Raw genomic sequence first — 13006 nt, forward strand, 5'->3', positions numbered from 1 at the left:
TTTTGTTTTTATTTAATTTAATATTATTAATTACTCGATATTTAAGTAATTCAATATTTTTAGGTCTATCTCTTAACACTTATAAGGGTTACCAACTTTATTTTTAATGGCAAAACGTATATTTCTAACTATATTAAATGTTAGGTAATGGTCTAATTTAGAAAATTATTGGTTGTTAAAAGTTTTTGACCAATAATTCGGAATTTGTTACAATTTCGCAACGGAAGAGGTTGTGCAGAGCGTTGTCAGCCTCTCCCAGGCAATCCGAACAGTGTCACACGTCGGCGTGGCTGCTTTACGAATACGGTGCAAGTACTTGTTAAAGCAGCCGTGGCCGGACATCATTTGGGTGAGACGATAAGTCATCTCACCGTGAGTCCGATCCACAACACTCTTACCCCTGCCAAGGTAAAAAATTGTTAATAACTTCCGAAATACTAATCTAAAACTTGTTATTGACCAGTCATTTATTTAGTTAGATTATTTTCTGTTATGTACATTAAATAATTATGTATAACCCAAATAACAAATTAAGTTGGTATCCTTATAAGGAAAACTGGATTGACCTAAAAAGTATTTAACTTATAATTCAATAAATAAAAACTACTTAAATAAGTTAAAAAAATTCTTATAAGGTAAATTAATTATACTTTATGATTTATTAACTGAAAAATTATCTTATAAAACAAATTAATCATAAAATAAAAATTTTCTAGGGATTTTCCTTTAAATAAATATGTGTATTTAAATGAAGAGATGAGTCGTCGAATCAGACTGAACACAATTAAGTTTTACCCAAAGTCAAAAACTCCAAGAAATTCTGATGTGTTTAGATCTAAAGCGGAAATTGAACCTTATTTAAATACACCTGATTGGATAGTTTTTTTTATAATAGCAGTAACTAATATTTCAAATATTTGGCAGTAGAGATCGTAGAACCCAACCTCATATTTGTATTAGCATTATACTTAGTGTAAAATAAAATATAAATATATTTAAAAAACTCTTGTCTCATTATTTTTATTATATTGTATTTATATAAGCTAACTTATGGAAAGTTTTAATTTTCAAGCTTCTATAACAAAAAAAAAACGGGTTGAATCTTAAACCAAAAAAACTAAAAAAATTGATAGTTTGATTAATTTTAAATTAAAAAACCCAGCACAGTGGTGTCGCGGCACAGTGGGGATGTGACATAGTTAGGATAAGTATAATGATATCTGACAGTCATTAAAAAAAGTAATAAAGTTAAAAATTTAAAAAAAAAAATTTTTTTAAAAAAATCGTATTTTTTGTTATTAACTTTAATGTCTGTTTTCACCGTGAAGACAAAATAAAGTCCGAACATTTTTTTTTTCATGATAAGCTATATTACATTAGCTATAGTTTAAGATATATATATAAAAGTGACAGACTTTCCGGAACACTTTCAAAAGTTAAGTTGAAAAAATTGTCATTTTAAATCCCCCCTATGGGCAAGTAAAGGGTCAGATTTAAAAAAATATATATATACCACATGATAAGTAGACATCATGCATCTATAAAAAAAAATTATATTGATTTGGTCATTTTTAAAAAAATTATGGCAGTTTTAAGTAAATATAATTGAAAAAATGTCGAAAATTAACAATTTTTTTAATTTGTAATTTTTTTGGAGATTTCCTCGATTTACGGGGAACAAGGGAAATTTTTTCAATTTTTGAGGGTAATATAATTATTTATTTTAAAATAACTGTGTTTAATTTTAATTAATATAGAATTTGCCTAGGTCTAGTCATAATCTTTTATAAATATTGAACATAGTAAAATGTTTAGATGCATAAATTAATGTTTAATTAATTTTAAGTGGTAGCTATCAAATAAAGTAATGATATGCATGTAATAAAGAATAATATTTAAATAAAATATAGAAAATTATTAGTATGGTTAATGTTTATTAAAAACAAAAAACTTTAGAAAATAATAATACCTCAATACTTAAAAAGACATTAGTAAGAATAAAAAGAGTAATTTTGAGATTTGGTACGAAACATTGTTCTATATTTTTTGTTTTTCAATAAAAGTTTTAAGAATAATGTTTTGTAAACTATTCAACAACCATTTTTTTTTTAATAGATTATCAATTGGTATTCTTTTTTAAATAAATGTTGGCTTGAAAATTTATATATTTAAGTACTACAATAATAAAAAAATATAAAATAAACTTTTTAAAACTCTTTATTGTGTTCGTAAAATTTATTGACATTTCCACAAAAACTTAATGAAACTTGATTAATTTATAGTAAAAATAATGAAGTATCGATTAACGGCTATTGATATTATCATTTATTTTAAGAAATTAATAGTGGTTTTTGTAATGTTTAATTTTATTCCAAAAATTATTAAAAAAAAAAATTAATTTTTCTATATTTGATCCTATGGTGTATAATCTACACTAATAGTATTTAAATTTTCATCATTATTAATGCCGTTAATATATAATACTTGGTATACTGTACAACTCTTAAAATCATTTTCGTAAGGTCGTATTACTTTGTTTAGTAAATCCATTCCATTTATCAATGATAAATTATTTAATTCAATCTTATCGGAACTTAATACCAATGGTACGATAGTGTCATCTAATAAAATTTCAACACCAACAACTATTGCGGCATGAGCTAAAAATTTATTTTAACAGATCATAATATTAGTTATTTTCAAAAATCATATCATTAATTATTTTTTAAGTAAAAATTTAGTAAAAGTGTTAAGAAGTAGAAAAGTAGTCGCTATAAATATTCAAAGCTGGACATAAACGAGTTAATAAGATAAAGTTAAGTTAAACTTAACAGTTTATTTTACAAAGGTTTTTAGATTTTACATATACTTAATTTTGAATTAATTTATCTTGTGCTTATTTTATGTCTAATAACGTATTTATTTTTATTTTTGTTGATTACCTCTTTTAAAATAAAATTCGGTATACTATAAAAAAATTATTTTTATTAAAAATCAGTTCGAAAAACATTTGTGTTCGTCGAGTAATATGTATGTAACATCCCTTTTATAGTTTCCGGTTGCTTTGTGTTAATACTACTGATAAATAAATTCTCCGAAACTCGTTAGTTTTTTAGTCAAGTTGCATCCGGCCAGTGTCATACAGGTATTGTTGTAAATAATTTCTATTAATAGATATATGTCGGCGTTATCCTTATGCCAGTTGAATAAATAAAACGCTTACTATTATTAATATATGTTTTTGATAACCGAGGTAGTCGTATTACCTAGTAATCTGATGTCAAATGCTTAGGGAGTAGAGGCTTCGTAACCAAAAATGATAAAACTAGTTTTGTTGCATTAAGAAAAAATTAGGAAGGGAAAAATTAACCTAACTTGTTAAGTTAATGAGATTTTGTCAACTTAACTTTTAACTTAATTTATTTTAAAAGATAAATGATTAATTTTAACATTAACTTATTTTTCAAATAGTTTCATTTTGAATAGTGAACAAAATCATGAGCTTGCCTAGTCTTGTAAATTTTATGCAGTTGTTAAGAATATGTATTTACTAAATTAATTTGGTCCCCAAAGAAGTGCATAAAACAAAATCGAAAACCGAATATTTTTAACAACGGATAATGTGGTTTTCAGAAACATCAATAAATTTACACATACCTGAAGTATCATTTTGGTAAAATAATAAAACTGGACATACAAAGTTTTCTTTATTATCGTTTAAATTCTTAAAATATTGATGCAACCAATTTAACAACTTTTGATACAACTCTTCTTGTTTTAATTGGTTGTCATCAAAAGTTACTTCATTGACACTACAAAAATTTAGATAAAATTAATTTTGTTAAAAAAAAATCATACTATTTTTTATAAAAAATGAAATTGTCCTAAAAAATAAACCATAATTTAATTTAGCTATTGACTATAAATATTTATTTAATTACAAAATCATCGAAAAAATTGAATAAATACTCAATTAAATAGTTGTAGTAATTGAGTAGGTAATAATGAAAATAAATATAATTAAATTATATTAGTTTATAAATATGGATTTATTAATTAAAAGTAGTTACAAAAACTAAAAACTATAAAAAAAAAATGTTTGAAGTATTTAAATATTAAAAAAATGATTTTCAACCTATTGTAGTCCAACTTAATCAAAACATTTGTCCTTATATCACTATACAAGTAAAATAGATACATGGATTTTAATTTTTTAATGCAATGTAGCCATTTTATATTTAAACAGTACAATTTGACAAGTTACCGAAAATCATTTTATGAAAAAATCATAATTTTAGTTGGCTCTCTTTCATTACTAAAAAAATATGTTAGTTAAGTTGGTAGCGAAAGTCTGAATAATTATACTCTTTAAAATTATCAATTTATTTTTTACTTATTCATAGTTTCACATAGTTAAACAAAATTATTTTTATATATGATTTAGAATCTAGTTATTAATCCAAGTCAATTGTTTTTTTTTTAAATCAAAAATTTAAATTAATTATTAGTCGGTAAGAAGTATAACACCACATGTGTTATTTCCTTTCATTGAATTTTACACTTTATTTGCTAATATAAAATATTTTTAAATAGTTAGTTTTATCGTTTTAATGAATACCTTTAGATAGTCTAAAAATAATCTTTACCTAACTTGAGTTTTTATTCTTTTCTTACATACTTAAAAAAAACCAACCCAGCACAGGGGGGTCGCGGCACAGTGGTGACGTGGCATAGTTGGATCAAGTATAATGATATCTGACAGTGATTAAAATCACTATAAAAAAAAAACGCTTCGATGCAAATCTTTAGAAAGTGTTTAATTAAAAAAAATTGGTGGATTATTCCAAAAGCTACATGATCTGCTAGTTTCTTATTAATATCCTGATTAAGATTAAGTATGTCAAATGAAAAAGGGATTATTAAAAAATATTATTTCTCATAAAAAAATTGTGTTGATCCATACACTTTTCAATAAGTTATAGCATTATAAAGTTAAAAATGTAAAAAATAAAATCGAGAATTTTCACACGACAACAGCATTCAATAGCCATTTTCACCGCGAAGACAAAATGAAGTCCGAAATTTTTTTTTCCATAATAAAGTACATTACATTAGCTTTAATTTAAGATATACATAAAAGTGTCAGACTTTCCGGAACACTTTCAAAAGTTAATTTTTTGTGAAAAAGTTGTCATTATAAATCCCCCCCTGTGGGCAGGTTTAGGGATAGATTTATAAAAAAATATACCAAATGATAGGTTAAAACATTATGCATCTATCAAAAAAAAAAATTATATTGATTTGTTCATTTTTGAAAAAGTTATGGCAGTTTTAAGTAAAAAAATTTTGAAAATTATTGATTTTTAAATTTGTAATTTTTTTGTAGATTTCCCCCATTTACGGGGAACGAGAGAAATTTTTTCAATTTTTGAGTGTAATGTCTTCGATTAGATACGATTTGTGATCTTTTGACGTATCATTGAAAGAAATCGGTTCAGTAAGAGCTGAGAAAAAGTAGTAACAGACTCAAAAAAAAAAAGTACATCATAGTAAAACCAATACCTTCTCAGCCTCGCATTGAAGCTAATATAATCCTTCTTTTTTGTTCTCTTCACAGAACAACTGTTAACTCTCATATCAATAATACGTTTTTTTCTAACATTTTATATTTGATCATTTATACTTTTAATATTACCACTTTACAATATTATATTTGTAAATTATTATTGGCGTTGAACATTGTAACTTAATGCTTTTGTTTATTAACAAATTGTAATATTTGTATGAAAAAAAAAAATATTATTATAACTAATTTGTCAATTAATTATGTAATACCTTTTAATAAAAACTAAAAAAAAATTAAACCTCATTACATAAGAATAATAAGTGGTCTAGTATCTATTAAACAAAAATGGAAATATTATTTGAAAAATAGATATTTACTTCAAGCGTAATCCATATAACATAGTCAATACGTCTCTTACATATATTCCATCAACTCGTCTAGTTTCTCTATCTCTGTATACATTTGAATTGTCGATTCCCATATCCCAACATCTTTCTAGATGATTCTGTAAGAGTATCATTGAGGGCAATTGCGAACGTGTCAAAGGCATTTTATAAAGATGTTCCCAAATCTTAGACAGATGTTCACTATATTCATTATTTAACATCAAACTAGACATTAACATCTGCAAACTTTTAAAAGCACAACCATTGGTACTATATTCATCTACCTTGTAGAAATCTGTTGCTGAAGCCATATAGACGTCTTTTACATTTACGGAAATTTTACTGAAGATATGAATGTATTGAGATATAACTAAATAACATAATTTAAATAATTAAAATTGACCAAAAGAAATTTAAAATTAAATAATTTAATTTAATTTTAGTATAATAGTAATTCGTACTATTGTAATCGATGAATCATTTAAAAAAATGTTTTAACTTATAAATTATGATTTTCGATGTAATGAATATACAATTAGTTTTCAGTTTAAAAAGAGAAGAATATATTTAACTTTGTGTATATGTTGCAAACAAATATAAAGTAACCTACTGTCGTAATTAAATTAATTTAAAACATTACTTTTCACTTGTGGCGAATCATATATAGGCACTATAACAATATATTAAAAATAATTATTAGGAAGTGAAATACTTCCTACAAAAGCAAGTTTTTTTTTTGTAAAATTATTTATATTAAATGATTAAAACGCAATAATATTAAGTTTAAATAAAATTACCGTCATTTAAGATTGATTCAATAATTGAATCTATAAAAAAACATGTGCATAATTTTTAATAGATGTTACTAATTAAAGGTAATCTCGGAATTTATTTATTTTAAATGAATTCCTCTAAAAAAATAACATTCATAAAACTACAAATTTATCAATAATTGCCTAGTTAAGATAAAAAATAACATTTTATTTAATCAATATTTAAATTTTTTGAAGATCCTGTAGAAAATAATCTTAAAACAATGTTATGAAATCGGTATCAAAATTAAACGATTCTGTACAATATTAAATATTCATAAAAAATATTTTGGTAAAATACAAAATTCATTATTTGAAAAATGTCCAATAAAGAAAAATTATTATACTCGAACATTATTATCATAATATTGTATTACCGTGTGTTAGAAATAGTAACGTAATTAAATTGAAAACATTCATGGTACTCATAATAAGATTTTTCAAAGACTTTAGAACTAAACTAAACTATATTGTAACACTATCGTTTGAATAATTAAAAAATATTAACAAGACCCAAGGTTTCTTTAAAATATTTATTTACTTGTTTATCAATTACTTATTTTTGACATGTTATATTACTCATATATATTTCTGTACGATAGTTAATTTTTCTTATAATAGAATATTTCAATTGAATAAAATAAAACTTATATTATTTTATTGGATTTTTTTTTATCTATAAATATTAAATGCCAATAAGTGCCATAAGTTGTATTTTTGGTTATATAAAATTTAAACGCATACTTTTTAAACTCTAAAAACTGTAATTCATGATTTAAATTTAAAATTAAAAAATATGTTTATTGCAAATATTTACCTTAAAATTAGAGATAATTGCTGTTTGGATACATTATATTTGTCACAATGCCAAGTATACGAATACCTCGTACACAGTGTTAGATTTTTAAAAAAGTTATGACTGGCCAGAATGAGTACATTAAGAGTTACTAATTATTAGGGAATAAAACAAATGAACATAATCTTATTAGTTAACTGAGTATATTTATAAGCCCTTTCTGTGCATTAACGTTTCTTGTTTCAAATTTAGGTAAAAAATATTCATGACATGACACATTCTACGCAACGACATATGGGGTGCTAATAATATTTGAACAAAGGGGTTGAACAATGAGTACATTCATTTTGAAGCCTATAAACTAACGACTGGACGACTGTGGTGGTTTACTATGAAGGTACACATTGTCATCTTGTGTTGACGTATTATTTTTGCGTATGCTTAAAACAATAAAGGGTTTAAATCCTTTTAATGTTAACGAGCTTGACGCAGATAGCACAAAATATTTTGAAACTTCAATAATTCAAGTAGTTCCCTCAATTTCTTCTGTTTGTAAATTTTAATTCTCTTCCAGGTCAGTAAATAATAATATAATTTATTAAACACACACTTAATTGGATGTACTTATCCTTTACTTTCTTGATCATCACGCATTTATTAGTATAATTGATCAGTTAAGTTAATTATAATGATCATTATGAATATTACAGATTCATACGTTAATCTTCATTGACGTGTTAACAAATTATAACAAATTATTCTTGATATTTTAGCGTTTTTTCTCACTTAAATATTTAATAAACGGCTCTGAGTAAAGTCTTAGAAAATCACATTAATTGCTACATTAGATTTTTTGTAATCTTTTTGAACAATTATTTTATGACATGGTACTTTTATATATTACAATTGTACAATACTTATACATAGTCAAAATATAAATTATTAATATTAAACTTATTTTTTAAATATAACTTAAATAATAAAAAATTTTATTCCAAATCGGAATTTCAATTAAAAATTCTTTCCAAGAATACACGTGAACAATTTTTTTTAATTTAAGATATAATTATTGTATATTATTTCAAAGAGAAAGCAAATATATTAGTAAAATGTACACAAAAAATAATAACAATTTGACTTAACACATATTTTTACTTATGTTTTTTCGCTCTATTATTGTAAGTTACAATTATTTTTTTTTAGTAATTATTAGTAGTTTAAAAGTAACTTTAATGCCCTGAATATTCGTATAGTAATTTTTGCTGCTATTACATTCTAGTACAGTGAATTTTAGAAATTATATAATACTCAATCTATCTTATTAGGTATTAAGACTTTTTATTATAAATAAAAATTAACAGTCGACAAAATTACGTTAGACTACAACACACTATACTGTTATTATACTAAACAATTAATTAATTACTTCTAACGCTATTTGTAAAACGTTACAGTACTTTTACACTTTGGTATACACGATTTCTAGATGCAAGTACAATCGTTAACGTCCAATATTGTGTCTTCAACAATTTATTATGTTTTACGCCTCCGATATACGTGTATATTGTTTTGTATATGCATGTTCAATACGCTTTCTTTTTTGAACACCCACTTCCTTACAATAAACGCCATTTCATTAACTATTTTTTTATCAAAATTATACATCGTTTTTTAATAATATGTCTCGTTATTTCAAATATGATCTAAGTACATTATTTTTATGATGTCTGAAATTTATGCTTTAACTTGACTAGGTTGCTATACGCCGATGTGTGTTGATAAAATATACAATTTATTGAGTAATTTTGTACTGTTTATTTATGAGTTAAAAGGCCCAGTTTAAAAATAGTTACGTTTCAACTTTTTTAACTCTTTATTGTACAAACAGGTTTCAACTTTAATCCTGTCAATCATGAATGCAAGTACAATACGCTAACGATACTATTCGTGTTCTTATTGATTACTTTGTGTTAACTAATACAGAATTCAATCGATTGTAGGTATGAAAATATATTATTACTAAAAATGTGTATTAAGATGAGATCAGTTGATATCAACGCAATATTTTCATAGAGTTTCAACCATATAGTTTATGGATGGACTGATATTGTGATGTATTGCTTATTGTTTGTTAAGCATATTCAGTAGTAACAATGATGTCAATTTTGAACAATAAGCCATTAGTTACCCGTTAAGTTCCTATTTGATTAAACGCCTACGTCATTTTATGAATAATACCAAAACTTTAGTTATGCAAATCTGTTAAAATAGTTTAATACAAACCAGTGCAGTGTAACGCACCTTCAATACAAGCAATTTTAAATGAGTATTAACAAAACAAAAATTATGCACTTTTAATACTAGGTGCTCATTTTCTTTTAAAATAATAATGATTTTTTGTATTCTATATTTCTTTATTTAATAGTTATTTTTTTATTTCATCTATTTACCTTAAAAAGTGTAAAGGATGAATGAAAAATGTATTTAATAACTATAAAATGAGAAATATACGATAGCAAAAAATACTAAAAGCAATTTTCTCGACAGTAATTATTTTAAGAGAAGTCGAGTAGCTATTGTTAAGAGAATTACTCTGTATATTTGCTTTAAGTAATAAAAAAATAATGCTTTGAACTCGTTCCGATATGTGCACAGACAAAATAACAGTATATATAATGATAAAACACGAATAAGGATGATACCCCCCGTCAAGTGGTAAAATAGTTTTTAAAGCCTTCCTGCTTTTGATTAATCATTTTAGATAAGAACAGTTAATTATCTGATAGCTCATCGAATCCGTATAGTTCAGTTCACCGGCCGGCTGCATCACTCATTGTGCACTCTCTTCTTTAGATCACAACATCAATATACAAAACACACAAACTAACGCCGCATAGCTCAGTCGATTGTAATAATATTATCGTAGTTCGATGAACACGATTGAAACGTAGACGGCGAAGGATTAAGAATGATTTGAAAGAGAAGGGGTTAAATATACGATAGAACAGATCATATGGCGTCATAACTACCCATAAAGTATCTACATGCGATTCCGTACAAAGTAGATACATGGCAATATGTGATTCGGTATACCATTTTAGAGCTACCTTTGATTTGCTTGCTCCAAAGGGCACGAGTGCTTATCGAGTGGTACTCGAACTATGTATGCTATGCATTACTAAGTATCCGGATATCGTCACGATCAACACTACTGTATGGGCCATAACAAATGGCGTAATAGAAAAGTACCATGTGTGTGTTAAAAGTATATGTAATAGGTAAAACACATTATTATGATTAAAATGTTGTGTATTTCCCGATGTTAAATTTGATTAAGAAACCGCAATAATCTGCTTTCGAGAGTTCAACGGGAATATCTAAAACAACTCTCTGGTTATGCAAACGAGTTGTATCGACGACATGGTAATAATGGAGGGCGTATTTATACGGGTTTTGTCTCATTAACCACGAGATGGTGGCACTTTAACCGTCACCGATGGATTCAATGCCGGCGGATTGTATTACACAATTAATTTGTCAATTAATGTGTCACATGATCTGCATTGCAAAAATGGTACGTATCTATTGATTGTGTGTTACTGCAATGAGAAGTTTATAGAAATATTTTTCAAATTTTCATTGTTAATCTTCGTCTTACAAGTTGTAATATTCCACAATAGTTACCAGTGTACACTACACAATATCCGTTTACATGATGCAGCAATAATAAAAACAACTATGACTGTCTTTGGAGTCTCGCATGCACATGAAACTACGCCGCCTTAACGACGTTGAGACAAAGCGATCGTGATGTCGCAATCTAATCACGAAATGCATCCGATTCGTTCTTCTGGTTCGCAACGGAAACCATTTTTAACAACTACATTTAATTAACGTTCGATGTACATTTTTTTAAATGGCAATATTCGTATATATTAGGAACAACGCGCGGTACGGTTAAACGTACGCAAAATTCAATAAATGCATCGAACGCGTAGCTGTTTATCATATTCTGTCGCATCAATTTTATCTATACGCATAATTTCAATGACACCGAAGTCATTTGATATGATATATAAAATTTCTAAACTGTATAATTTTATTAAAGAACTTCTTAAAAAAATAAATTACTAAGCCATTTATAGGGGAATGTAATACCTATACATTTTTTATGTCACGATTTTGTAAGCCCAAAAGCTTTATTATTCAATTTACAAAATTATTGGCTAGAGATAGAGAATGTAATTAGTTAAATTTAATGAATCCAATTTATTTTCTTTCGATATTTTTATGGTTAAAAGATCAATAATCTTAAAGACGGAAAAAAATGTTCTTGTGAACACCCCCTTATATAAAACTATTCATTTAATGTAAAGTTGACATAAACGCGTTCAAATCTTAGAAAATTAATTTGAACGTGCATTTTGTTACCATTATGAATAATCGTGAACGTTTTTAGTTTGTTCGCTGTGAAGATCAATTGAAATCGTTGTAGAAATTACATATTTTGTACTTTAGTGGTCGAATTTACATAGTACGATAATTATGAGATGTTTTTTTTTTAATATTTTAGTACACTCAAAAAGGTTTAATTTAATAAAATTAAAAGATTTCAGATGTTTTGAAACATTTAAAAAATTGAAATGAAAAAAGATATTTATTAAGCGTTGGTAGACTTTTTATTAAAATTATGTTTAAAGAAAAATTATTATATCTAATATATGTGATAACCATTACTTTAATGAAAGCAAAATGTTTAAGAAAGTTATAGCAACTTTAGAAAAAAACCTAAATTAACCAATTATATTTATTGCTTAATTTTGACAAGTTGTTCTAAATATATAAAATTTAATGGTTTTTCAGGTTTTGAAGACATTAGGTTTAACTAGATTAAATTTTTTTGAGTTTTTGTAACGAATAAGTCAATGAAATAGGTTCAGTAAAAACTCGGTTTTTTCATGAAGAGGCAAAAAAAATACTTAATGGTAAAACCAAAACCTTCTTTGTTTTGCATCAAAGCTATAAAATGTATAATATTTTATTTTTTAATCGCTCGATTATTTTAGTTTTATTATTAATTTAAAGAAAAGTTCACTATGATATACTTTAATTTGAAGTAGTTGCCTTTTAAAAAGGAACTTTTTCATCAAAAAATAAAATTTATATTTAAATATAATAATTAGCTGAAAGTTGATTTAAATATATCTTGTATTAATGAAAATTAATTAAAAACCTTCAATGCTATCTAATCATACATAACTTAGGTTGGTATAAAATAATTAATTGGTTAATTATAAAAAAATGAAAGGGCACTACAAAAATTATACTTCCAGAAGGCCTTTAGATTTTGTCAATTAGTAATCCAATTCACATGAAAAAATACTTGAAAACAGAGATAAGAATCTAAAACCCAGCATTACCTCCCTAAGAGTATTTTTCAGTTTTT

At 25.3% G+C, this 13006-nt stretch overlaps 2 protein-coding genes across 2 annotated transcripts in view; both read right to left on the reverse strand.

Moving 5' to 3' along the window:
• LOC126896621 (peptidyl-prolyl cis-trans isomerase-like 3) overlaps nt 1-13006 on the reverse strand; it is a 210369-nt gene that overhangs the window by 126133 nt on the left and 71230 nt on the right. The window lies entirely within an intron of this gene.
• LOC126896608 (zinc finger-containing ubiquitin peptidase 1-like) lies at nt 2204-7277 on the reverse strand. The gene is made up of 6 exons (XM_050669549.1): nt 7142-7277; nt 6750-6779; nt 6593-6622; nt 5944-6322; nt 3658-3812; nt 2204-2660 (listed from the first exon to the last, which is right to left on the reverse strand). Exons 1-6 carry the CDS (start codon nt 7191-7193, stop codon nt 2416-2418), a joined length of 891 nt encoding a protein of 296 aa, XP_050525506.1. The 5' UTR covers nt 7194-7277; the 3' UTR covers nt 2204-2415.

This window comes from Daktulosphaira vitifoliae, unplaced genomic scaffold, assembly GCF_025091365.1.
Source record: "Daktulosphaira vitifoliae isolate Bord-2020 unplaced genomic scaffold, ASM2509136v1 Scaffold_1, whole genome shotgun sequence".
In the NCBI taxonomy this organism is placed as follows: domain Eukaryota; kingdom Metazoa; phylum Arthropoda; class Insecta; order Hemiptera; family Phylloxeridae; genus Daktulosphaira; species Daktulosphaira vitifoliae.